The following is a 24,581-nucleotide window of genomic DNA, read 5'->3' as shown; positions in this document are numbered from 1 at the left end:
ACAATATCTAGAAATACTTCAGAATAGCATTGTTAGTTTTCTAAAGAAGTGGCAATTTTGCTTGTGATTCAGTGGATTTGATGAATTGTAATGAGAACATAAGTCAAATTAAAATTTTTGGAATTATATTTTTTCTTAAAGTATATCTTTAATTTAATTATTTTGGAAGTATATCTTTTAAGTTTTATTGTATAAAAAAATCGTTTCTAATAACATTTACAAACCTTCAGATAATCGTTTATAACATCAAAGTTAAACCTCCAAGAATCGGTTATTAACATTATCATTTATCAACTATTAAGCAGAGTATCGCTTCTGATCTGAAGAGATGGAGACATGTAATAACTATTAACTAGATAATTTTATAACTTTTATTTATTAAGCACTGCAAATAATTATTAATTACCGTCAGTTATAAACATTTTCTGTGGCAATGTGTAGCGTTAACGAAGAAGGTGCAGAAGTCTTCGAAACACTTAACCATATTGAACCGTAAGACTTAATAGTATACTCATTATTTTGACAATTTGATATTAAATCATCGTTTTTATAAATTAAAAATTTCAACTAAAGTTTATATTTTTGATCCGTTTTTTTACACAGATTAGAATTAAAATGTCGTAAATGTCTAATTAAAGACGGAAATGTTGTTTTACAAAAAAAATATGTGTATTGCAAGTGAGTAGACATTATTCAACTATTAACTTCTTTAATTAACAATAATTTGTATCATAGGACTTGTTTTGTGACTATGGTAACTCATAAATTTCGTGCTACCCTTGGAAAATCAAAATTAGTTAACAGAGGTGAACGTGTTCTGGTATGTGTAAGTGGCTCCCAATCTTCAGTATCTTTACTGCATATGGTATGGACAGGACTACAGCAATCTACTTATAAGAGATTAACATTTGATCCTGTAGTATTATACATTGATGGTAATAACATGGTTAATTTAAAAAAATTAAATTAAATTAATTAATTTTAAACCATTTTAGAAAGTGTTTTACACAAGTACCCCCAAGATCAAGAGAATAATATTAAAGAACTTTTTGAAAAATATGGTTTAACTTATCACATAGTAAAGTTTGCTGCTGCTGTTTACTCAGATAATTGTTTAAATGAAGAAACACATGTCGACCTATATAATGATAAACTTCAAAATATTTTTAATAATATATCTGACCTTACATTAAAAGAAGATATGTTAATGAAACTTCGGTAACTGTCATATATATATATATATATATATATATATATATATATATATAATATTGATACCTATTTTTATTTTTTTTAAATTTTTAGCAAATATGCAATAACAAAATTAGCTGAACTATTAAAATGTACCCGAATAATGACGGCAGAAAATGAACATAAATTGTCTATTCAATTACTTTCAAATGTAGCTCTAGGACGTGGATCTCAAACATTTTTGGACATGGTAAATACAAACACTTATAATTTTTACATTTATTTTAATATCAACATTATTTCCAATATACTTACTATTGGTACAAACTTTCTACAATTTGTAATTCCAAAAACCAGACTAAATTTCAGTGACCAAGAGTATTAGATTTTTAAAGTTTTCTTAAAATAATGATTTTCAAGACACTATCTTTATTGTAATACATAAAATTTAATTTATATTTATTATTTTGTTAATTTAATATTTAAAAAGTAGAAAATACATACACATTTTTTCAAAAATAAAATCATGATTTGCAAATATTTGTTAACAAATAAACTTAATTCAATTTGGTACATTTTTTAAATTTAATTTGACTTCCAGTGCTTTAAATTTAAAGAATACTTTTTACTTTTAATAAATGTATGTTTAGAAACTTTAAGCTAGATATCAGCCTTAATGAACTCTATCACAGATCTACTACAATTTACTATGAGTTAATTATTATTTTTATACATCAGATTAGATGTTTATGTATTTTTTTTTTTTTTTTTTTTTTTAATAGTTTATTAAGGCTTCAACAACACAGGTTTTTAGCCTACTTTAATTAAAATTTATACAAGAAAAAGAAAGAAAGAAAAATATATATATGTATACATTAAGTTTTACAATAAATTTTACTACATTATTATAGTTACTATTTACAATGGGTGTTTAGTGTTTATATTATGGATAAATGTACTGATTGCAGCTGTGTTCTCATCTTTGAAGGCTTGATAGAGTGATGCTGGATTTTGGAGTATCTTGCGTGCTTCAGTGTATTTGGGGCAGATGATTACGATATGTTCAATTGATAGAGTTACGTTGCAAGTATCACATATGGGTGCTGGTTCTTTTTTGATGAGATGTACATGTGTTAAGTAAGAATGGCCTATTTTGGCTCGAGTGACTGTTACTTCGTCTTTTCTTTTTGTGCCGGGAGGGTAATTTAGTTTCTTGACGAGTAGTTTTGTATTTCTCAGTTTGTTGGTAAGGGGAATATTTTCCCAAAAAAGTTGCCATTCTTCCATTATTTTTTGGTGGATTGTGCCGAATATTTCAGATGAGGAAGTAGAGCTGATTTTAGTGGACTGTGGAGATGTAATGGCTTCATAGGCTGATGTGTCTGCTTTTTCATTCCCGGGTATCCCAATGTGTGAAGGGACCCACATGAAACATGTGGGGATGTTTATTTCAGATATTAATTTCTGTATGTGTTGAATAAGTTCATTTTTAGGGTAGGGGTTAGAAATTGCAGTAAGAGCACTCAGAGAGTCACTGATAATGATGTGACAGTTTGTTGGGTTTGAAGTTGAGATGATTGATAGTGCTTGGTAAATAGCATGAGTTTCAGCTGTGTATATACTAAAAGACGACGGTAGTTTAAAGAGATGGTTCTCCCAATCTGTGATTACAGAAAAGCCCACCCCATTTTTACTTTTGGAAGCATCTGTGTATAGTCCGGATATTGTTGTGACATTATTTCTGCAAAACGGTTGAGTATGATTCGACTATCTGTATTATGTTTGCAGTATTCTGCCAATTGGGTGTTGATTTTTGGCGACCAGAGCCACGGAGGGAGAGGAGGCTGAATTTTGTTTAGTGATTGTGATTGGAAATCTAAGTTATTACTGATTATTTTGAAGTTTTCGAATACTGTGTTTCGGGAGGGTAGTATATTAGTAGGTAGAGGGCTGTGGATGATGTTTTCAGTGATGTGGTTAGTCAGATTTTTAATTTTAGTCACATATTTTAGTATATGGCTATGGCGTTTATATTGTAGAGGGGGTTCTCCTGCGTAAAAGAGTATGCTATCGACAGGACTCGTCCTGAAGGCTCCAATGGCCAAGCGAATGCCTTGGTTGTGTATAAGATCTAGGGTATTTAGATCTTTTTCTTTTGCTGAGTTGAATATTATGTCTCCATAGTCAATTAATGAGAGTATAAGTGCTTTATAAATTGTGATTACACTAATAGTTCTAGTATTTTTAAGAATAATTAATTTTCTGTTGTATGAAACTACTTTATTTTCTGAAACGTCAAAGCCTGTTACCTAAGACAATATCAAAGTTTATCATAAAAAAAAAATACTACTTAGTTCTTTATATAGTGTTTTAATAAGCATGGCATATTTATATGTTAAAAATTTTAATAGCCCAAACTGTTACTTTTTCAGTTTAAAATAGACTGGAGATTAATAATATTCAATAAATAAAAATTAACTATAAAATAAATACATTTTAAATCTTGAAGTGTTATTACTTCTTGAACATTTGAATAAGACTCCTAAATTACTTTTAATCAGCGAATAAATGTAATGGATAGACAAAATCAGTAATATAATGATAGGTAATTTTAAATTTGAACACTGAAATACAATGCATGGACATTGTTAAGATAATGTTAGTCAAAATAACGGATAGTTTTGTATCATCAGTTAATGTTAGATAAAATCATCAATTTATTTTTCGATACTTTTTCATTTTTATTTGTAATGAGCACTCATTCTAACCATTTATGACAAACTACTGGTTACATTAAAAGAAACAGGCTAATCTTAGTAACTTGTTATAATTTATTTCTACTGTATTCTTTGATTGGTAATAGATAAATTTTTGTGGCAATTTAATTAATAGTTTTAATTATTAACTAGCTGTACATTTTTAAAATTTAAATGTTTATTTTAGGGACTTGCAGTTAATAATAAAAATAATGACAAAACATCTTTAATTACAATACGACCTATGAGGAATTTGTCTGCTAAAGAAATTTCTTATTATGCTTTGTTCAATAATTTAGATGATTTTATACATTCAAATTTCTTAACAGCTGTATGTATATAAAGTCTTTAAATAGTTACATTTATATTGTCTGAAAAAGTGTACTTATATTTCTAAAAATTTTAGACCAATGATGATGAATCAATACAAAAAACAACAGAACGGTTTGTAAATGATTTGCAAGTTGATTTTCCTTCTACTGTGTCTACAATATTTAGAACTGGAGAAAAAATATCTGATAAATCATCAGCTATAGCTTATTGTTTATTATGTCAAGTATGTAGCTTATTCAATTCTATTATATATAATGTATTTATGTAGAATAATGTTCATAGGGTATTATGGATGTTAACATGTCACCTTCTTCAGCTATGGAAGCAACAAAGTATTCAAAATATGTTTCACTTATGGGAGTTAAAGCATTAGAACTTAGTTTAAAAGACGTTAAAAATGAAGAGGCTAATCAAAAAAATTGTAATAGTTGTAAATGTAAAAAACAGGATTTAAAAGAAGAAATTATTGAAAGCTTATGTTATGCGTGTACACATATAATTCAAAACTTAGTAAGGTTTAATTTATTATTTTTTTTAAGATTAAGTATAGGCCTGTTAGTCCAATTATCACAACTACCACTTTTATAGCTCTAATAACTCAAATATAACATGCAAATTCAACAATTTCAGAGTTCTATTTATGTGCTATAAGTATTTAAAATTTAGTTGAATTAACATTTTGTAAGATACCTTTATACTACACCCCTTTCATAAAAGTAAAAAACTTAAAAAATTATTTTGGTAAAAAATATTAGATATAATTTCTTTTTTTTAAATATTGTTTATTTTAACTTTAAGTCATGTAAGAAAAACAAATAATTAGTTATTCATGTTAAGGATTTGCCCTATAAAATGCAATATTGAATAATACGAGGTATAGCATATAGTCTTAAAATTATAATACAAGTTCATACTACTAACAAATTTTTCAGGAATTGTGAAGTTTATCATGATAAATCACAAAAATTCTCCAGTAATTGAGCCCTATATTTGTTTGCAATTCACAAAATAAAAGTAATAAATCTTAGTGAAAATCATACCTTTTCTTTATTGTTCTACTATAGATTTGATCCAGTCATTTAGATTTACTTATCGAGAATCCTACTTGAATACTTTTTCATCTTTGCGAATGGTATAATACAATTTAGTAAGACATTTAACAATACATTGTATTCTGTGTTGAAAAATCATTAATCAGTCTAGTTTTTGTAATCCATTCCCGATAGAATTTAATTATTTTAGGTTATTATTAAATTTAAATTATAACATTGATAGTACATAAAATATATAGTTTAATTTGTAATGTTACAAGATAATTTATGATTAAATGTTATTTTCAGGAATCTTTGGATGACTTACCAAAAGAAATACTTAATAAAGAAAAAGAAAGATTGCAGTTTAAAAAAATGGAAGAACAAATAAAAGATTTTTTGTTGTGAAATTTTAAATACACAATAACTAAGTCTTTTGTACAAAACTTTATTTTTATTTTATAAATTAGGTATTAAAAATATTTATCTTTAAACAAAGCAATAAATCTAAAAGAAATATTATTCTTTAAAATATGTTTACATAGTGTGATAGGATACTGTGTTAGTTAAGGAATAATAATGAACTTGAAGTAATCAAAAATATTTACTTTATTTATCACAGTAATTTCTACGATTTTAATAAGTATTAGATTGGTAATAATACTAATAACTAATTGGTTTTTATAAAGAAAATTGCATTTTAATTTAATAGTATAAACAAAAAGTAATATTTACTTGATTCTAGTATTGTCAGGTATAGGAAATTAATTTATTTGCTTTTATACAATTTTGAATAGTGTGTTAAAGTCAATAAAATAAATTTCAATGTGCAATAAGTAACATTTACCCAGTAAAATAGTTTAAACAAAAAAATTAATTTCATAATACTAAAAAAAAAAAAAAATTAAATAATAAATAATGATTTTTTTTATAAATAATTATATTGCAATATGTATTATATTATATATAATTAAAAGTTATGTAGGAAATTTCAAGTAACCCATGTCCTTTAATTCAATATTATGTAAATATAAGTATAAATTGAAAGTAAAAAATATATATGTCTTACATCTAAAGCTGACAAAGTAAAGAATGTTTAAATTAGACTCTTTGAGCTGGAACGATAGCAGAGTCTGATATCAATTTACAATTAGATGAGATGTGTTGAATGTCTTTTATATTTTTACCAATTTCAGAAATTGTAGGAATCGTCTTTGACTCTACAAGTGCTGAAGCATTTTTAGTTATTAGATCTCTAATACCTTTAAATTGTTTCCTAACTAAATCCATACTTTGATTAGCGTCAACAATCACTACCTAAAACAAAAAGAAAAAAATAATAATAATACATTCAATAAAAATTTAAATATTATGATCAATAAGAATTAGATTCTTTTAATATTTTTAGTTTTTAAAGTGAACTTAATTTTATTAAGATATAAATAACAACAATAATGATGTAAAAAGATTGAAATTGATAAAATAATGCAGTTTTACAATCAAAAGTCCAGTTTGTCTCAATATCTCAGATAAATCAAAGTATTTTATGCTATTTTAAAATAAAGATTATAAAGAATATTCTAATCGAACGCACGCGCCGTTAATGGGTTGAAAAAACTGTCAGTATGTAATAAAATGTTTGTCAAATTAAGTGTAGGAATGATACACAAAATTAATAGAATATACTTTATATTGTAAACTTTTATTACTACCATATCTAAAATTTTGATACATTCACTTACAGGTATATTTTTTGGTATGTTAGTATTATGTACATTTAACCACTTGTCATGTAATTCATGTAAATGTTCTATGTATTCAAATGAAACATCTTTTTCTTCAAACCTATTCCTAGTTTTAATCCTTTGGTAAGCAATTTCAGGATCAGTTCTCAGATAAACTAAAAATAAAATATTAATGTTTAATAATAAAAAAAAAAAAATTGATATTATTCCATACTTATGAGGTCAGATTCAATTTTAACATTTTCTATTAGCCACTTATACCATGCATCTAACACGGAATACTCAGGAGCTGCCATAAGTTTGTCTTTGTATAAGTTTTCAACAAATATGTTTCTGAAATGTAAATATTTTATTTTGTTAATCAAATTATAACTTATTCATCTAATAATTTAACAAAAATATTTTTAAAATAATGTACTTAAAAATTTGTTTCATTGTGTAGTAATTTAGTACTACTTAAAACCATAATAGCAAAAATATAAAATATCACCTATTTTTTTAAAATTATATTTGAATTTTTTCTAAGTAGACATGGCATTTATGTAATTGTAAAATTTAGGGATTAACCAAAATTTGTGATTAGTTGTTAACTAATTTAGTTGACACATGTATATTTTTTTAATTAATTTAAATTTAATTGTTGGCAACTTTTTCTAACTACTAAATCTAATATAGATTGGAACAAAAATATAAGAAATTAACATTAGCTATATTGAAATAAGATAAATGTGGTGCAGTAAGATTAAATTTCCATTACACCATTAATAAAAATCCACAAACACTACTGTGAGAAAAATTAGTTTGTCATTGATTAAAAATTATATGACCTATTCATTACTATTTTGTTGATATTAATATCAACAAATTAAATTTAATTGAAAATGTTAAAAAATGTTGAATTAAGATTTATAAACGACAATACCTAAAAATTATAATTATAGTTAAGCTATTATGAGTAATGACTAGAATTCATATTTTACTATTGTAATTTAATATAATCATTAATTAATATGGAACAATGAGATTTTTATTATTTAATTAAATGACTCAGTAACATTAAAAATCTATCAATTTAAATAAATTATTGTTTGAAAACAATTATTTATGACTCATTTATTGAAATGAGTAAATCATAAAATATGATAAATCATATTGTATTTATATCTAATAGACATGGTCTATTACTTTTAAGACTTTATAGACATTATTAACATAATTTCATGGTAAAATATTGTAAAAAATAATATGCCTTAATAGTTTATTTGTATATTATTAAAATATTTAAAAGATAAATTATTTTTTAAAATTAGAAAAGAAAATATTATTAACTACTGTCTATTTACTATAGATTAAAATAATACTTGAAATAATAAATTATGAGTTTAAACAATAAAATGTAGTATTATTGGACTAGTTAACATGAAATTATTTCCATAATATAATACTAAATATTGGAAAATAATTTGGGTAGATGCAAATCAAAACAAAATTTAAATAGTAGATGTTGGAAATACTAGATTGTTATAATTATAATAGTTGGATATTCTTTAAGGTTAGGAATGTCATGTCTGTGAATACATTAACAACATTAAATTATAATCAAACACATTTGATTGGTTATCAAGTCACTTGAAAACAAAAAAACCGTCATAGCTCCTACTATCAATACATAATAAATATAATCAAACACAAGTCACAACACATGAATAATTTAATATGAATATCTATCGACTAAATTAGATATTTAATTACATAAGGAAATCGAAACTACCACGTAATATTAATATAATATTTTACAAAACCTTATAAAACTGAGTATAATACCAACTGAAAATACCTACTGTAAAAAAATATTAATTAAAAAAAAGTCATCTATACTATCCATTAAACTTGTTAATTCAATTGTCATTATATTTAAACGGATAATGGGTATTACCCTAGAGATGGTCTGCCTACGATAATAATAACAATACAGTATTATTTTAAAACAATGACAGTGTGGGCGGGAAAAATAATACGACTGCACATCTGTCATCTACACCAGCTATTACCGGGCACTGTATATGGATCGTTCCATTATCTTGATGTTTTGACCAGGACGTTCCGGCCTGGCCTGATGCAGTTCCAACATGGTTCTCTGCACAATCGACTGGAATGCGAAGCTCCATCGCTTCGGGTCCTTGTACATCAGTCCCTGAAAAACACGAAAACTTATAATACACTATACAGGTGTACATCGACAACGTGCTCACCAAAAAGTTGTGGCCTTGCACGTCCTGCCACTTGTGCACAGGTTCCTTAGCGAGGTACACATTCGAACAGTCGGCGAATTGTTCCAAAAACGTAGTTTTTCCACTACCCACATTTCCCTCGACAAACACCGTGTACGGCCGATTGCAATATTCGTTGACGGCCATGTTTGATCTAGTCTTGGAAATAAACTCCGCGACAATGTCTTTGACGTCGTGTGGAAGTCGAACGGAACAACTGTGAGACGTGTTTGATGGTTGAATAGGATGGAGCAAAAGCGGCGAAGCACAACGGAGCAATGACGTCGCGGTTGTCGACAGGCCGCGGTAGCGGCAACTCAAACACAACGAATTCATTGCATTTAACCGCCAAAACTTGTTGTCCCCCCCTGACTGGTTGTTGTTGAGTTGTAAGCTTATGTTGGGCCGCCGCTGTTATCGCTGTAGAGACTATTATCAAATCAAGTGCCATGCTGCCATCACCCGCGCATGACCGGCAACGGCACCATAATTGGGTTTAATGTTTAATTTGTCACTTTGGAAACTTTATAAATTATAATATAATAATAATAATTTCTTATTCGTAAACTATGCAAAAATCACTTCTGTACTCCTCCGTGGTCAGTGCTTCAGTGGTGATCATACGATTTTCCTAGAGGTATTTTATTTTTCACTTAATGTTTTATTTTAATGCATTTTAAAATATTTTTTTAAGTTAAATGATTTTAAATATATATACATTATAATTAATTAAATATTAATAATATACTAAAAGCAATGTTTTCCGTAAAGATTAATTCAATCTATAATATTAATGAAAATAAAATAAATATCTGTAATATGATAATATACTTACCCAATGACGGAATAAGTACATTCAATACTTATCAGTTATCATCAATAGGCTATAAGGGTTTAATGGCTACAAACCAAATTTAGGTGTACCTAAATAATACTTGACAGTTGACATACACGTGTTATAAGCACATATATAGTAGAACGGCCACCTATTATAGTTGGTAGGTACTTAACCACTTTTTTTATAAAATCCATTTGCAGGTAGACGATTGTTTTAAAGGGATTAAAACGAAAAAAATCATCAATGTGTCAATATTAATTATGAGTTTAAGACATACACATGTATTTACTATTTGATAAGTTCTTATATAGTATATACTATCAGTAGACTTGGATAGCTATTATAGTTAGGAATGCATTAAAAAAAATAATAAGTTCTAATTTTTCTAATTTTAACTATTTTTGTTCGCGTATACGCAGTAAAATAAAAATTTCTTAAATAAGAATCAGTGTTTTCGAGATTGAATTTGGATGGTGTTATTATTTCTATGTAACTTTAACTTTAACAGTTAAATGATATTTTCAAAAATTACATATTTGAGATGGTCAAAAATTTCGAATTGGTTAATTCGTAATTATTGTATTTTTTAACCATCTATTTTAAAATATTATATAAATATTTAATTAAACAATATATCATTTTTTTTTTTTTTGGATTTTATGCTTTCATCAACAATAATAGTTATTAACCTGTGGTTGGTTTTTTACTATGGAAGAAAGGACGAGAAGGTACTGTTTTTAGAACATGTATATATAAATGTGACTAAAAAGATTTGTCACTAAAAACTCAGATAGTCATGTAAACTGTACATATTTTTTTATAGTTTTGACCAAATATAAAATGTAGTTCTATAAATAAATATATTCAATTATAATAGGTAGTTAATAAATATTTGTTTCTCAAGAGCCAGAAAACTAATTGCCGTGTGAACACTTCTTTAAAATTGACTTTTGTGGTGCACATCCTTGGATATAGGCTTACTTATGTACTCATTTCAGAACTGAATATAGTAGACTTACCTGTGGATAACTTACACACAAAAATTACTTTTCATAAATATATTATATATTATAATATGTATGTACATGTAGATAATAATTTAAGTTTTTTTAAAAATATTTTATGATAGGTACATGGAATTTAATATTTATTCAAATTTTATATGCAAATACATGATCTTACAAGTCTTATTGGTCATAATTGGTTGAGTTAATAGTTTAATTAAACTTTTTGTCTTTTCTACTAAAAAAAACAACTCAACATTATTTTTCATTTCATTTCTTAAAATAGTTGAAATATCATTATTCATTATGTTATGTGTTTTTATATGCATTGTCATGTTAACAATTTAATAAATCATTATCTTAATCCATAGCTTAGAAATTCAATACTGAGGTAGTCATTTTAGCTTCCAATTATAATGATTAAGACATTTTTAACACTGATATGAATCAGATAACAATCATACTTCATTCACACAAAACAAAATCAGATTGTGCTACTTAATAATAAATTTTAGTAAAATTGGTTTAGGCTTAATATTCGAACATTGTTAAATATGGTAGGCTTAAAAAGTCACACAAGTGTAGAGCTCTAATATTTAGGCCATTCTTATTTTTAAATAAAATATAAATTAAGATACATAATACATATAATTAATAGTTTATATTTGGGTAATGAGTAGGTGGTTTTTTGTTTGAATAAAATAAAGCAATGTTTGGAATATTTAACCAGATTAAACATATAAATATTTAAAAGATCAGAATTAAATGAAAAATAATTTGTATTAAAACTAGAAATTATGATATATTATTGTATAATTGACATCTATGTACAAAAATTATTTTATCGTGAACAAATTATATAACAGTACTCTCCAGAAGTTTTCAGAAAGTCTTCATTAAGTTTTCTTTTAAAACTATTTTATCATATTATCATACATACAAATTTAATAGTAAAATAATACATAAGATAGAAAACTTTGTTATTAATCATGAACATACAAAACAACACAGTGATACAACAATATGGTAAATTGAAAATTTTATGTATTTCAGAAGTAATTTCTTATTACATTTATCACTTCTTAAATTAAAACAATAAAAATATATTAAATTTAATAATAATCAAGCATCTGTGTTTTCTGGGTCTGAATTTCCACCAGCATCATAACTTGCGTCATTACTTGAATCAGATAATGGAGTAAATGAACGAGAACTATCACCGATACTGTCAAAGCTGCTACTACTACCACTTGAAAAGTTATCAGTCATCCCACCTGCAGACATTCCTTCAGCTATCATATCTTCCAATAATGATGGAAACACTAATAAATAAACACAACTTGTATTTTAAACTACTGTTAACTAGCTATTTATAATATGAAACAAAATAATCAACTATTGAATTACGTACTAGATATGTTTTCGTCTTCTGAACCTGAACCTTCAGAATCAACTTCTTCGTCTTCATCTTCTTCTACCTAAAATTACAAATATGATGAATTCTAATTTATCAAAAAATCATAAAAAACCTTACCGTTTCGTCTTCATTTCTAGATCTACCAACATCATAAATTCGTACAATTGATTCATCAATATTTTCAAACATTCCTTGATTTTCAACAATAGCTATTTGAGTATCAGAGCTATTGCAAGCCATATGATAAATGAATTTTTTAACATCAACAGTGGCTAAGCACATAGAATTATTATATTTTAAAAGGTGTTAGAAGTTATAAATATAAATTTAACATTATGTTCATTATATTTACCAATGTTTGAGTAATCATCAGGATCTAAAGTTTTAAATGAAGTTTGGTAAGATGAATCATTTTCAATTTCTTGATCAATAACATATAAATACATTCCTTCTCCAGATTTGGAGAATGTTACATTGCATTGATCAAGACTTGACACCGTGCGTAATAACTGGAATGTGCGCATATCCCAAACTTCTGTATTTGATATAATCTACAAAGTTAAAGAAAAAAATTGTTTTCAGAATACAAAGTTAATACAACTAAATTTATAAAAATTATGTTTTACCTCAAGTCCGTTTGGATGAAAAATTCCACTCACACATTGATTTAATTTATCAAACTTGTGGATTTCCTTTCCAGCAATGGCATCCCATAATACACCATCAGATAATACTAATTCATTAGTAGCATCAAATGCTGCTCGATTTCTACTGTACTGATTTGAATGTTTTGGAACTAATGTTAATATTTTTTTACTAGTTTCTAAATCATATATCTGGAAAAAAATATTATAATTAACAATTTATTAAAATAATTAATTTGTAAGCTGAGATTTAGTAATTACTGTTGCTATTTCAGCTTTAGTTCCAAGTAATTTAGTTTGGTCATAATTGCTAAAAGTGCAGAATTCTTCATGGTTCAAAGAATATCTAACCAAAAAAAAAATATTTTAGAACACAAGATAAATATGTTTTTTTTAAAAAATTCAAGTTTAAGTATATTTACTTAATATTGATAGCATCCTCAGTTATAGACCAAATAGATGTTAAAGGTGGTCGCCAAGAAGCAGAAGATATCAATAGCCTTTCATCATTACTACATTGTAAGTCTATAATATATGAATCGTGGGCTGAAAATGATAGTTCTTCTTGAGAAGTAAATAAATTAAATATTTTTATTTCACCATTGTATGTCCCAACAGCGACACGATTTTGGTTCTACAATTTAAAACTTTATTATTATAACAATATAAATATACATAAATTTTATATTTTTATAATAGATTTACTAAAAACTCGCAACATGTGAAATATGCTTCTTCATCGTCCATATGGAACATACGAGTTGGACAAAAACGACTATGTATGAGTCTTTGGTTTAGTTTTCTAGAATGTATATTTTTTGAAAATCGCATAGCAAAATTTGTACACATTGAGCTCCTTGGTTTAGGATCAGGACATTTGTGTGGACTACATCATGAAAATATGACTAAGTATATATTTTTTTGATAATGAAAAATTTAAATACTTACACAAATAAATTGAATTGAGGACATGTAACCATAGGATGTTTACACGAAGCATGTTGATTGGTTAAGTATTCTGTAACAATAGATTCTAAACTAACTTTTGAGTTAGTATTATTATCAGTAAGTGATGTTATATCTTGGTCAATTTTTTTATGAACTGATTTAGACATAGGTGATTCAAGTTCTTGTTCTGGTTCTGGTTTTGGACGAATTTCTGATCGTCTAGAAAAATAAAACATAATTAATAAATTTGCTAATGATACTTAAATATGATTAATAAACTAAATATTAAATATATACAATACCTGTTAACATTCAAACGAATTGGAGTTGAATTTATTCCTCTGGAATTAAATCCAGGAACTAAAGGACTATTTGATAAATTAGATAATTCAGATTTTTGGTTTTGAACAGCGTGTCTAGAACTTATTGGGGATATTCCTCCTCCAATTGACCGATTCTTAAGAAAAATTTTTTTATTAGTTTGCATGTAATTACCAAAAAATTAAGAATCATACTTAAAATAATTTATCAAAAGAATGTGATGCCTGCATTAATTGTTATTTGCCTTTACCTTACTACAAACATACAACATAGAATATTTTCATTCTGAAGAATTCATTTTGTGTTATAGTATAAATATTAGATCAGTTATTAAAATTATCTAGGTTTTCATGTTTATTAATGATAAAACAAATTATGAACATTTTTAAATTTTAATAAATTATATATTTATAATTAACTTTAAAATTTATAAATAAAAATTAATAAGATAACACATACAAATAGTATTTTTAGCTTTTGAGATTTGATAGTAAATTTACTTCATTATGAAGACTAATAATACAAAATAAATTCTGCTGAATGCAAATTATTTATGGATAGGCGTTTGTAAGATAAAGATACAGGTTAGGTTAGGTAACAACATCTTAAACATAATACTTACACGGCAATGGGAAATATATGTAAATGGTGTAGACTTTTTCTCAGCTATATTAAGGTTTGCTTCTTGTACTAATGATTCTGCAGTTGTGGACAAACCTTTAGCCACTAAATGTTGATGTATTAAAAGAAGCAATTGCTGCTCGTTGAAATGAATTTTAGTTTGTGCAACAATGTTTGCCTAAAATTAAAATACATTTAGGTAAACAAAAAATAACTAAAATTGATTACTATATTCTTGTCATTTAGTTGTCCTTAACAGTTAGTTATTTAGGGAGAACTAAGCCTGATAAAAACTATACAATATACTTAGAAAAAATTAAAAAAAAAAACATATGATGTATATTAATTAAAAAATTAATTTTTATTATTTGTCAAGATACAATTTATTGCCTCTGTTTAGCAAATGCGTAATATGGTAAATATAAGTTCTGTGGTTCAGACTTAGATTTTCAATATTAGAGTGAATTGAGCTATAATCTAACTTAAAGGCCAACAGTATTTTCTGTGTTTATTTTAAGGGTGTTCAATAATATTTTAATTTTGAAGCAAGTAATGAGTATTTTTTTTTTTTTTATAAATTATTACTTAATATAATGAATTAACTTATTGTCAAATTTTAAGTCCAGAGCATTATCCGTATTATTTTAATAGGTTTTCTACAACATTTTAATTTAAAAGCAAGTAACAAGTAAAATATGATTTAAAATGTTAACAAAACTAAAATATTGTTAAGAACCAACGATAGAACACAATATAATATTACTTTAAAGTTTGATAATAGGTTATATCACCCTAATATTAAAATTAACTTTGAACTCTTTAACTCAATTTTGTTTTGTTATCCATTTACAAGATAGACAATATATACTGTGGCAAAATCTTTTTAAAGTTTTATAAAAAGTCAATTCTCTTTAATAATTAAATTAATACATCTTAAATCAAAGAATATACTTTTTCTATAGCATGCATTTGTAAAAAGAAGACAAAAAATGATTATGTGGTGTCATCTTATGAGTATACATGAGTATACACAGTTTGATATAACTGTATATTTAATTTTGATACTGATTTATTATATCCATGATTAACTCCATGTTGTTAAAAATTAGCACAAGTTTTGCTGATATCAAAAAAATTATGAAATCCAGTCTATTACATAAATTAATGATTAGTATCAATGTTTTTCTTGATGAATTGAACATATTTAACTATAAACATTTTTAATTTCATAATGTGTAACACAAAACATCTACTATTGTGGTTTTATATGCATTGCATATTAGTTATTGTTTGCAAACAGAATGATTAAGTTTTTACAGACATGGATGAGATGATAACAAACAAATCAGTACTTTAAATTTTCTTTTGAAGTTAGAATAGTTTGAGTGAAAAATAAGTTTGAAAATTTAATTTCAACACATTCCTAATTATTATAAAAGTTAATAAGTTTATTTGAATTTTTATAAATTAATAACATACTCGATTTATATTTGCCAATGATGCTTCTATTTCAGCCCCATTATTTTTTGTTTTCCCTGAAACCAATTCCATTAATTCTAAAGCATATTTTTGAAATGTTACATGTTCTTGACGCTTTTCTTGCAAAACAGGATTTTTCATTAAATCTATAACATGTAAATGACAACAAAATAATTAATAAAAATATTATTTAAAAATTTATCACATTTTCATGATATGTAATTTTCTAATAATAAACAGAGTAAGATGGATTAACATACTTTGTAATTGGCCACTGTTAAATAAAGGCAATTTACTAATAATTTGGCGAACTGATTCACTGCGAGCCAATCCAGCCAATGCACGACTTGCTAATCCTCGTATAGCATCAACATCAGTAATTGGTGTTTTAATAGTCATTAAAGTAAGTAAAACCTAAAGTTAATAAATTATGAGCAATCTAAGTTTATCAATTATAATTAAAATATAATTAAAAATAATTACTTAAGCACATTATCTTAGTTAAATCAATAAATGAATATTACTTTTCTTAATAATTTCAAAAATAAGTTAAAATAACTTTATTTACAACTATATAAGTAAAAAGAAAAGATTTTGTTATTTTTCAATCTTAATATCATGTAATTATAGCTATCAGATCAAAAAAGTTACTATTAGATAATTTGCACCATGTTCAAACTTACCAACTAATTAAACTTTATAATGAAAGTAAACTTACCATAATTCCATTATTATTTCTTATACAATCCCAAATTTTTTCAATGGCAGCATCATCATAAGTCTTGGGTATACGTTTTTTAGCTGATCCATATGATGAATAGTATGCTATACTTCCACCTTCCTAAAGTATAATGTTTATTGATTAGGGAATAACACCAAATCAAATCGAAATTAAGAATACAAAATTATATACCCTGTGTATTGGTGCACAAACACAAGTAATAATGACAGAGAGAGCAGCCTTTTGAATATCAGCATCTAAAAGATCTCCTTCTGCTGCTTTTATAATAATATTTAGTCCAACATTGTCATTTTCAGTATGTTGATCATTTCTCTGTATTGCCGATGTATCATTTTGATTATCCGCTGGAATTCTAAGAGATGGTATTTCACATAATGCTAATTGAACTTTTGGTAATACCGCACATATGTTTAATACTTCAAGTGCATTTTTAATCATTTCACATCTGTAATAAAATTTAATAGATATAAAATGCATATTTAAATAAATAAATAATTTTATCTACTCATGCCTTCCGGAAAAATTCCATTCATGGGCCAAATTGATTATTTGTAATAATAAACTTAAGCCACCCAATTTAAGTAATTGATCAACTGGGGTCCAATGGCTTCTCAAGGACACAGCATTTGCTATTAGCTCAATTTCTTCTTGAACTTCTGCGCGAGATTTTTTGGTAGACTAAAAAATGTATAATATAGAAACCATAAATTAAATTAAGTTATTAAAATATCATACTTTATAACCGGGTACTGAGAAAAGATCATGAATCATTGTTGAAGACATTAATAAACCAGAATCTCTCATTTTCGCCCTACGTATTTGTTGAGCTTTAATATGTAAATGGGCTTCAAAATAATGCTTTAACCCAGCACAGACATGGCGAATAATTTGCCGTGCAGAACATTCAGCATCTTCAGTTAATGCACTAAAAGCTGGATCTTCAGATGAAAGAATAGGCAATGTACTAACCTGCAGAAATTACCATTAGAAGTAGATTTCACAAATATAATTTAATTTGAAATAAGTAAATGAATTAATACCACATTAAGAAGTTTACGTAATCCATCATGGTTATCAAATATTTCTTGAATAACTCTAAAATGAAAACTATAACTGAAGAACATAGTTGCATGACATCTACTAGAATCATGAGAACATTCTAACATCCATAGTGCATACCTTATGAGTCATAATTAAAAACATGTTAATCACAATACAATACTAAAATAAGTAATAATATTTTGACATACTTTACAAGATCAACAAGAACATGTACAGGTAAAAGGCAAATCCTTTCCATGGCTTCCTCACAATATGACAAATAATAAAAGCAAATTGAAACACCAGTGGATGGAATACTAGGTTTTGGGATAAGAAGTAGTTTCTAAAAAAAAAAAAAAATTCAACATTTCAATAATAAGAAAAAAAAATAATTATTTAATGTCAGATTAAAGTAAAGCATACTATAACTATTTCTGAAACACATACATTTAAATTATAAATGTAAAATTTTTGATATTAAAACAATATTAAGTTGTATTACAGTGAACTCAAACCTTTCATCATAAGATATGAGTCTATTGAACGGTTGCAAACATTACAAACTCTTATTAAGTATTATTAGCTATGTACAATATAAAATTATTTGCAAAATATATTGTTATTGCCACAACATTTATTATGTGTTATAAACAGAATACAAAATAGATAATTATTAGAGGGTGTGCAAGCATTTTTGGTTCAGGTCAAAAAATTATAATCCAAAATAATTAGTTTGGAAAGTATAAAAATATTCTTTGATGCAATATGATAAGTACAGATTATATTAGTAATATTGGTACATTAAAGCATAATAACAATTTTTTTATATTTTTTAAATGAAAATAATTAATTTAATTTAAAATTAGCGTTCACAATAGTATTGGATTAGAAATTGATTTAATACATTTTCAAATTTTTTGAGTTAATTGTTTTCTTGAAAAAAAAAAGCTTGAAAATTAAAAATAAAATTATACTTAAGCAGTTCATATAGTAGTTTAAAAATACATAAGCAAATTATTCTTTAAGTTATTTTATTATACGGTAATATAAAAAACATTACTAGTAGAAACTCATGAGGTATATCATTGTTTTAATATTTTCTATGGATAATGATACTTTTTAAATATTTAGACCAATTTTAAACTAATTATATCACTTTATTAACATTGTTTTAAAATATCTACTATCTGCATTACAATTGAGTTGAAGATGATTAATAAAAATAAAATATGATATAATGTATTAATAATATGCATTATTTTAATTGTTTTAGTGAAAAGATTCTATCTTGATCTATTGTATTTCCTAATAAAATTAAGTTTGGTACTATTGAATTTACATTAAACATAATAAACATACTTGTAATCCTTGTGAACCTATGAATTCTGTGGCAAATTTTTTATGGCAGAGAAGAGCAGCTAAGTATTTTAATGCTTCAAAAGTTAAATAACCATTTTGTTTTTCTGAAGAATTGACTATTTTCATGACCAAGTTGAGAGCATTTTTTTCGTAGGCATGGCTTAAAAACTGGAATTGAGTTTTTAATTTTATTATACATATCATACAAATGGAAAACACATACCTCTTGATATTCTCCAGTAGGGACTAAATATTTAAGGCAGTAAACTAATTTTGTTGTCAAAGTTGGTGGGTAGATTTGTATCCAGTTACTTGCAGCACTAGACTCAGTAGAGGAAGAATTACTATCACCACAAATACCATTTTCTTCTAAAATTAAAAATATTATTAGATTGAATAATTAAAATAAAATAGAACAAAAACTAACTATAGTGTTTAGAAAGAAAAAGTCCTTTTTAAGAAAATGTGTTGAATAAAGTTAAATTTTATTAAAAATAAAAAGGCATGGTTAATAATCCTTTTATTCACAAAACATAATTAATATTTTCTGTTAATTTAAATTTTATTCTATTATTATTGTTATGAATAAGTTAATGTTGACAGTTTAAGTATATATATAAATATAATTATCTGTTAAGTGTAAGGAAGTAATACAATGTTTTAATTTTTTTGATAAATAAGAGATTATAAAAAGAATAAATTAATTTAAATAAGATTCAAAATTTGAAACATGTGATTTTATAAAGTATTTGCTTCAAACAATAAATTAATATGTTAAAATTTTGTATTTTTAGTTCTTGTTTATTTTCTTAAGGAAATTACACAAATAAATTATGATTATAATTTTAAAAAGAACGGGAATCGGAAAAAATCCTTTTTGATATGTCATAAAAACTGGAAGTAAATACACTTGATTTACTTAATGATTTCTCAAAACAAATATTTCAATTTTAATTAAAATCTTCAATAATGCCATAAACTTCATTTGAATTAAAAGTAACTTGGTGGTAATTTTTGTACTATAGTCATAAAAAAGTGATTTTTTTTTTAGTATTTTAGTGATCAATTTTGATTTTATGTTGTGTAAGCTATTCATAAAATATTTTTAGTATTATCTAATATATTCAAATACTTGATATAAATAGTAATTTTTTAAGGTTTAAAATTTGTTAATTATTATGTATAAATTAACTTATTACTTTTTCTTTTTGGAGATGGAGCATCTATATCATCATTATTCTGATTAATACTTAGATCTTGTCGATCTTGACATGGATGTATGCTTTGATGGATTTCATTTTCTTTGCAGAACTGAGTATAATATGATTGTAGACGATCCAATACAATTGGGACAAGTCTATTATTATCTTCTCTGTAAAATTTAAAATTATGTTTTAGGTAAAATTTATCTTAATATACATAAGTATTAAAATAAATACTATAAATATAATTTAACATACTTGAAATTAGCAGCAATATCTGTCAGTTCCATACAAGATGCCAATAATCCCGTTGAATAAGTTTGTAATGGTTCACTACTACTTTCAGCCCAACTGAATAACCTTTGAATAAGTTGATCATTTGCAGGCTAAAAAACATTTTTATTTTTATATCCTCTAATGTTATCTTATGAGCATAAGATTTACTTACACTTTCAAAAACAACAGTTGTTTCTAAGCCAGGTATAAGATTCATTATAAGTCTACATGCAGCAACATTTAAATCGTAATTATCTTTAGTTCGTCTTGGCCAATGATGTTCTTTTAAATAATCCATTACTAACTAAAAATATTTAAAAACAAACATGAATTATTTTGTATACTAATTTATTATAATCAAAATATGGATAATTTAAAAACCTACCTTATTCATTAAAGCATCTTTACGGAATAGAATTTTATACATCTGACCCAATACACAAGTAGGATCTATTCGAGATGGATGACGATCATCAAAAGGATCTGGATCTTTTTTGAGATAATTTTTTGATTCTGCTTCAAATAATTCACATAATCTAAAATAAGTTATAGTCTTAATAAATTTAATTAAATAAGATATTTTATAAATATGTTGAATAATGAAAACGTAATGTTGAAGAGTAATTTTAATTATAAAAAATCTAAAACTCATATTTCAGTAAAATATTTATTTGCTAAAAATTATTAAGTATCAAAATTAAAATTAAATTTTCATCTAATAACCTATATCCTTAGCTATTGATTTAATATATAAATTGAAAAAATTATATCGTTTTCAATTACTTGATTAAAATTGGTATAGGGTTGTAGTTAGGGGTCGGCATTTCTTCTTCCCATCTTCGGAGGAAGTTGGTCAGCTCGCTGACAGCGCTGACAGACTGCTCCATCGCTCTATTTAACGACAAAAAAACAAAAAATGACTTCTACAAGTTCTATGACAGAACGTTTGGAAATCGCAAAGATTTTTCCTGTTCAAAATATTAAAATAAATAACAAGAAAAAGCGTCTGTAATAATGGAATTTTAAGAGAACCGCTTTTCAGATCTATCTTTTTTTTAAACAAAATCTATAATCTATTATAGATACCTTGCTAATTACTACTCGTGACTCTAGATGTAGCCAACGGTAATAAAAAGAATGCACACACTATTCAGTAAAATAATTAGCGTAAGCTAGAAACACCACATCACAAGTCAACAACGACGAGCAACAACGACTAGAACGCACGATTCTTGTGTGCAGTTATGCACGGATCGCACTTGTTTTTCGAGGTTATGTCACCACCGTAATTCAACGAGATAAGACACTGGGAGCGCTGGTCAACGTTATCAGTTGCTGTCGCTCACGTTTAGTATAATTTTCTTTACGAAGACAAGATATTATATTCAATTTTACATTGAATACTGATACTAAATTAGTGATTACTGATCACCTTTCACTATTCAAGACTCAAGTATTCATTCAATATAGTATTGTCTATAGTTTACACTGTTTACAGACGTAAGTGGCAAGTGCGCAACTCGTAGTTCGTACTTCAAACTGCCGAAATCCGCGCGGCTTGCATTTAACAATAATAACAATATATGACGGTGGCTTTTACGTATTTTGCTGATAAACAGATAAAACAACAGAAGACAATAATAACATAGAATAATATTGTATTTGTATTATAGTTTAAGAGGATTGGCTGCTCTCACGTCTTATCCGCCCAATCTTTGCCTTTGCCTACAATACAACTATTCCCTAACCGTTCGTGTCCGTTCCTGACGTGAGTGTTCACAATTATTGTTTAAAATTTTAAAATTTTTTCTTGCGCAGAAACAAAGCGTTGTCTCCGTTTTTCGCGGCTTTTTTTTGTTCTCTTATTTTACATTTTTTACAAACGTCCGTTAGTTGGTAGTGTTAGTACTGTTAGTAGTTTAGTACTTTAATTTTTATAGTTACTAGTAAGTCGACGCCCGACGGTAAATCCACAGATACTACCATCACTTTTATTATCACGCGTGCTACACAAGTAATAATAAATATTTATTGGTGTATTTATTAAGTTTGAAATTGTCTTGACAAAATTTTCTCATGCCGTGCAATTTTCTTCGTTTGTATCCTTTCTTTCGGGATTGGATTAGACAATAAAAGATCGTTGATACCATTTTTCTCGTGACCGTGTCCTTTTAGTTTAGTTATATACATATATTTTTGTTCACTTCAATTCGAGGTCAAGTATAACACGATTGATAATATTTCTACATTATTATTATTCCCTTTACTGAATTATTCAATGCTATATTATCTGCCATCTCATTTAGTGCCTGATGCTCCTGAGGTTTATTTTTTGCTTGCACTAATTTATTATAAGCATGTCTAGAGATTAAGATAAACGTATTCTTTCATCTTCAATTTTTTTTTTAAATTTAATAATTGTGAAATTATTTTTTGTGTACTTTATCAGTATTTCTAATCTATAGTTGCTTATTGTCAGTTGTTTTAGTTATGGCCGATCAAAAATCAAATGAGAATCAAAATTCTGAATTTTGTAAGCCTAAGGTAACAATTGTTTGATTGAATAATTCAACTTTATTTTTTTTTTTATTGATATGTACCTATATACAATTATTTTAGGATCCCAAAGATGTTGAAAAAGCTCAAGAAGAGTGTATGAAGAAACAATATCAAATGAAATCAAATTGGCCTCCAGTCAGTGGTCATTCTGCTCTCCTCCAAAAACGTTTAGCTAAAGGGGTATAATTAACTTAATGGATCATAATATATTTAATATCCTGTGTAGTTAAATAAGTTTTTAGTATTTCAGCAATATTATATTTCATGATATTGTTTTAGCTATTTTACAAAAAATTAAATAATTATTAACAACTTTAAACTTTTTTGTATCTTTTAAAATATATTATGATTGTTCATTAATAAAAGAAAAACAAGCAATATTTGTCCAAGCTAATATTAAACATAATTTTTTTGACTACACATTCTAATGATAATATCAAAATAAATAAACTATATAAACTGCTATTTTTGACTTTCAGCAAAAATTTTTTGACTCTGGTGATTATCAAATGGCTAAACAGGCAGGTAATGGTAATAAATTGATTAATAATCGTCCTGTGCAACAAGTATTGGGTTTTGGTACTGGAGATACCATACCGACACCAGACACAGTTCCAGCACGTAAGACCTCCATTATTCAGCCAAAATTTAACTCAAGTTCCACTCCATCATCCACTACGTGATTTGTATGTCTAATGGGTTATTAATATTTATTTACATTTATTTTATTCAGTAATTTAGTTCAATCAAATGTTAATAATTTTAATTTTGTTAATATTATGACTTGTAGCCCATGGAATAAAC

General features: G+C 26.0%; 4 protein-coding genes across 8 annotated transcripts; 2 read left to right on the top strand and 2 right to left on the bottom strand.

The window, feature by feature from the left end:
* Positions 1 to 197: 197 nt before the first annotated feature.
* LOC112593614 (cytoplasmic tRNA 2-thiolation protein 2-A) lies at positions 198 to 5,719 on the top strand. The gene is made up of 9 exons (XM_025338098.1): positions 198 to 492; positions 604 to 678; positions 736 to 935; positions 996 to 1,218; positions 1,306 to 1,441; positions 4,135 to 4,278; positions 4,354 to 4,503; positions 4,563 to 4,790; positions 5,621 to 5,719. The coding sequence occupies exons 1-9, from the start codon at positions 434 to 436 to the stop codon at positions 5,717 to 5,719; spliced, it is 1,314 nt and encodes a 437-aa protein (XP_025193883.1). The 5' UTR covers positions 198 to 433.
* Positions 5,720 to 6,255: 536 nt separating this feature from the next.
* LOC112593613 (deoxynucleoside kinase-like) lies at positions 6,256 to 9,740 on the bottom strand (the record flags this gene model as incomplete). The annotated part of the gene is made up of 5 exons (XM_025338097.1): positions 6,256 to 6,628; positions 7,054 to 7,211; positions 7,271 to 7,389; positions 9,108 to 9,250; positions 9,309 to 9,740. Coding segments are annotated over 5 exons (1,068 nt in total), but the record flags the coding sequence as incomplete, so codon positions are not given.
* A 2,293-nt stretch (positions 9,741 to 12,033) lies between these two features.
* LOC112593503 (DDB1- and CUL4-associated factor 1) lies at positions 12,034 to 22,468 on the bottom strand. Of its 2 annotated transcripts, XM_025337906.1 has the most exons (27): positions 22,305 to 22,468; positions 22,002 to 22,109; positions 21,604 to 21,754; positions 21,391 to 21,522; positions 21,201 to 21,328; positions 20,940 to 21,112; positions 19,964 to 20,109; positions 19,741 to 19,908; positions 18,591 to 18,724; positions 18,381 to 18,519; positions 18,076 to 18,309; positions 17,852 to 18,018; positions 17,512 to 17,785; positions 17,317 to 17,439; positions 16,859 to 17,012; positions 16,599 to 16,744; positions 15,121 to 15,297; positions 14,480 to 14,634; positions 14,178 to 14,396; positions 13,935 to 14,115; positions 13,652 to 13,863; positions 13,491 to 13,575; positions 13,212 to 13,421; positions 12,938 to 13,136; positions 12,703 to 12,857; positions 12,580 to 12,646; positions 12,034 to 12,490 (listed from the first exon to the last, which is right to left on the bottom strand). In XM_025337906.1, exons 2-27 carry the CDS (start codon positions 22,103 to 22,105, stop codon positions 12,291 to 12,293), a joined length of 4,233 nt encoding a protein of 1,410 aa, XP_025193691.1. In that variant the 5' UTR covers positions 22,106 to 22,109; positions 22,305 to 22,468; the 3' UTR covers positions 12,034 to 12,290. The 2 variants fall into 2 exon arrangements, with proteins under 2 accessions (XP_025193691.1, XP_025193690.1); XM_025337905.1 differs by lacking the exon at positions 22,305 to 22,468 and having other exon boundaries at positions 12,291 to 12,490; positions 17,846 to 18,018; positions 22,002 to 22,105.
* Positions 22,469 to 22,579: 111 nt separating this feature from the next.
* On the top strand, positions 22,580 to 24,553 carry LOC112593504 (cAMP-regulated phosphoprotein 19-B). 4 transcript variants are annotated; one of them, XM_025337908.1, is made up of 5 exons: positions 22,581 to 22,718; positions 22,892 to 22,986; positions 23,698 to 23,762; positions 23,838 to 23,957; positions 24,257 to 24,553. In XM_025337908.1, the coding sequence occupies exons 3-5, from the start codon at positions 23,709 to 23,711 to the stop codon at positions 24,458 to 24,460; spliced, it is 378 nt and encodes a 125-aa protein (XP_025193693.1). In that variant the 5' UTR covers positions 22,581 to 22,718; positions 22,892 to 22,986; positions 23,698 to 23,708; the 3' UTR covers positions 24,461 to 24,553. The 4 variants fall into 4 exon arrangements, with proteins under 4 accessions (XP_025193695.1, XP_025193693.1, XP_025193692.1 ...); XM_025337910.1 differs by lacking the exon at positions 22,892 to 22,986 and having other exon boundaries at positions 22,580 to 22,718; XM_025337907.1 differs by lacking the exon at positions 22,581 to 22,718 and having other exon boundaries at positions 22,725 to 22,986.
* Positions 24,554 to 24,581: the final 28 nt, after the last annotated feature.

Source organism: Melanaphis sacchari, unplaced genomic scaffold, assembly GCF_002803265.2.
Source record: "Melanaphis sacchari strain LSU unplaced genomic scaffold, SCAv2.0 Contig20_pilon_pilon, whole genome shotgun sequence".
NCBI lineage: Eukaryota > Metazoa > Arthropoda > Insecta > Hemiptera > Aphididae > Melanaphis > Melanaphis sacchari.
The sequence above is the reverse complement of the archived record's forward strand: the minus strand, read 5'-3'. Positions and strand labels throughout refer to the sequence as shown.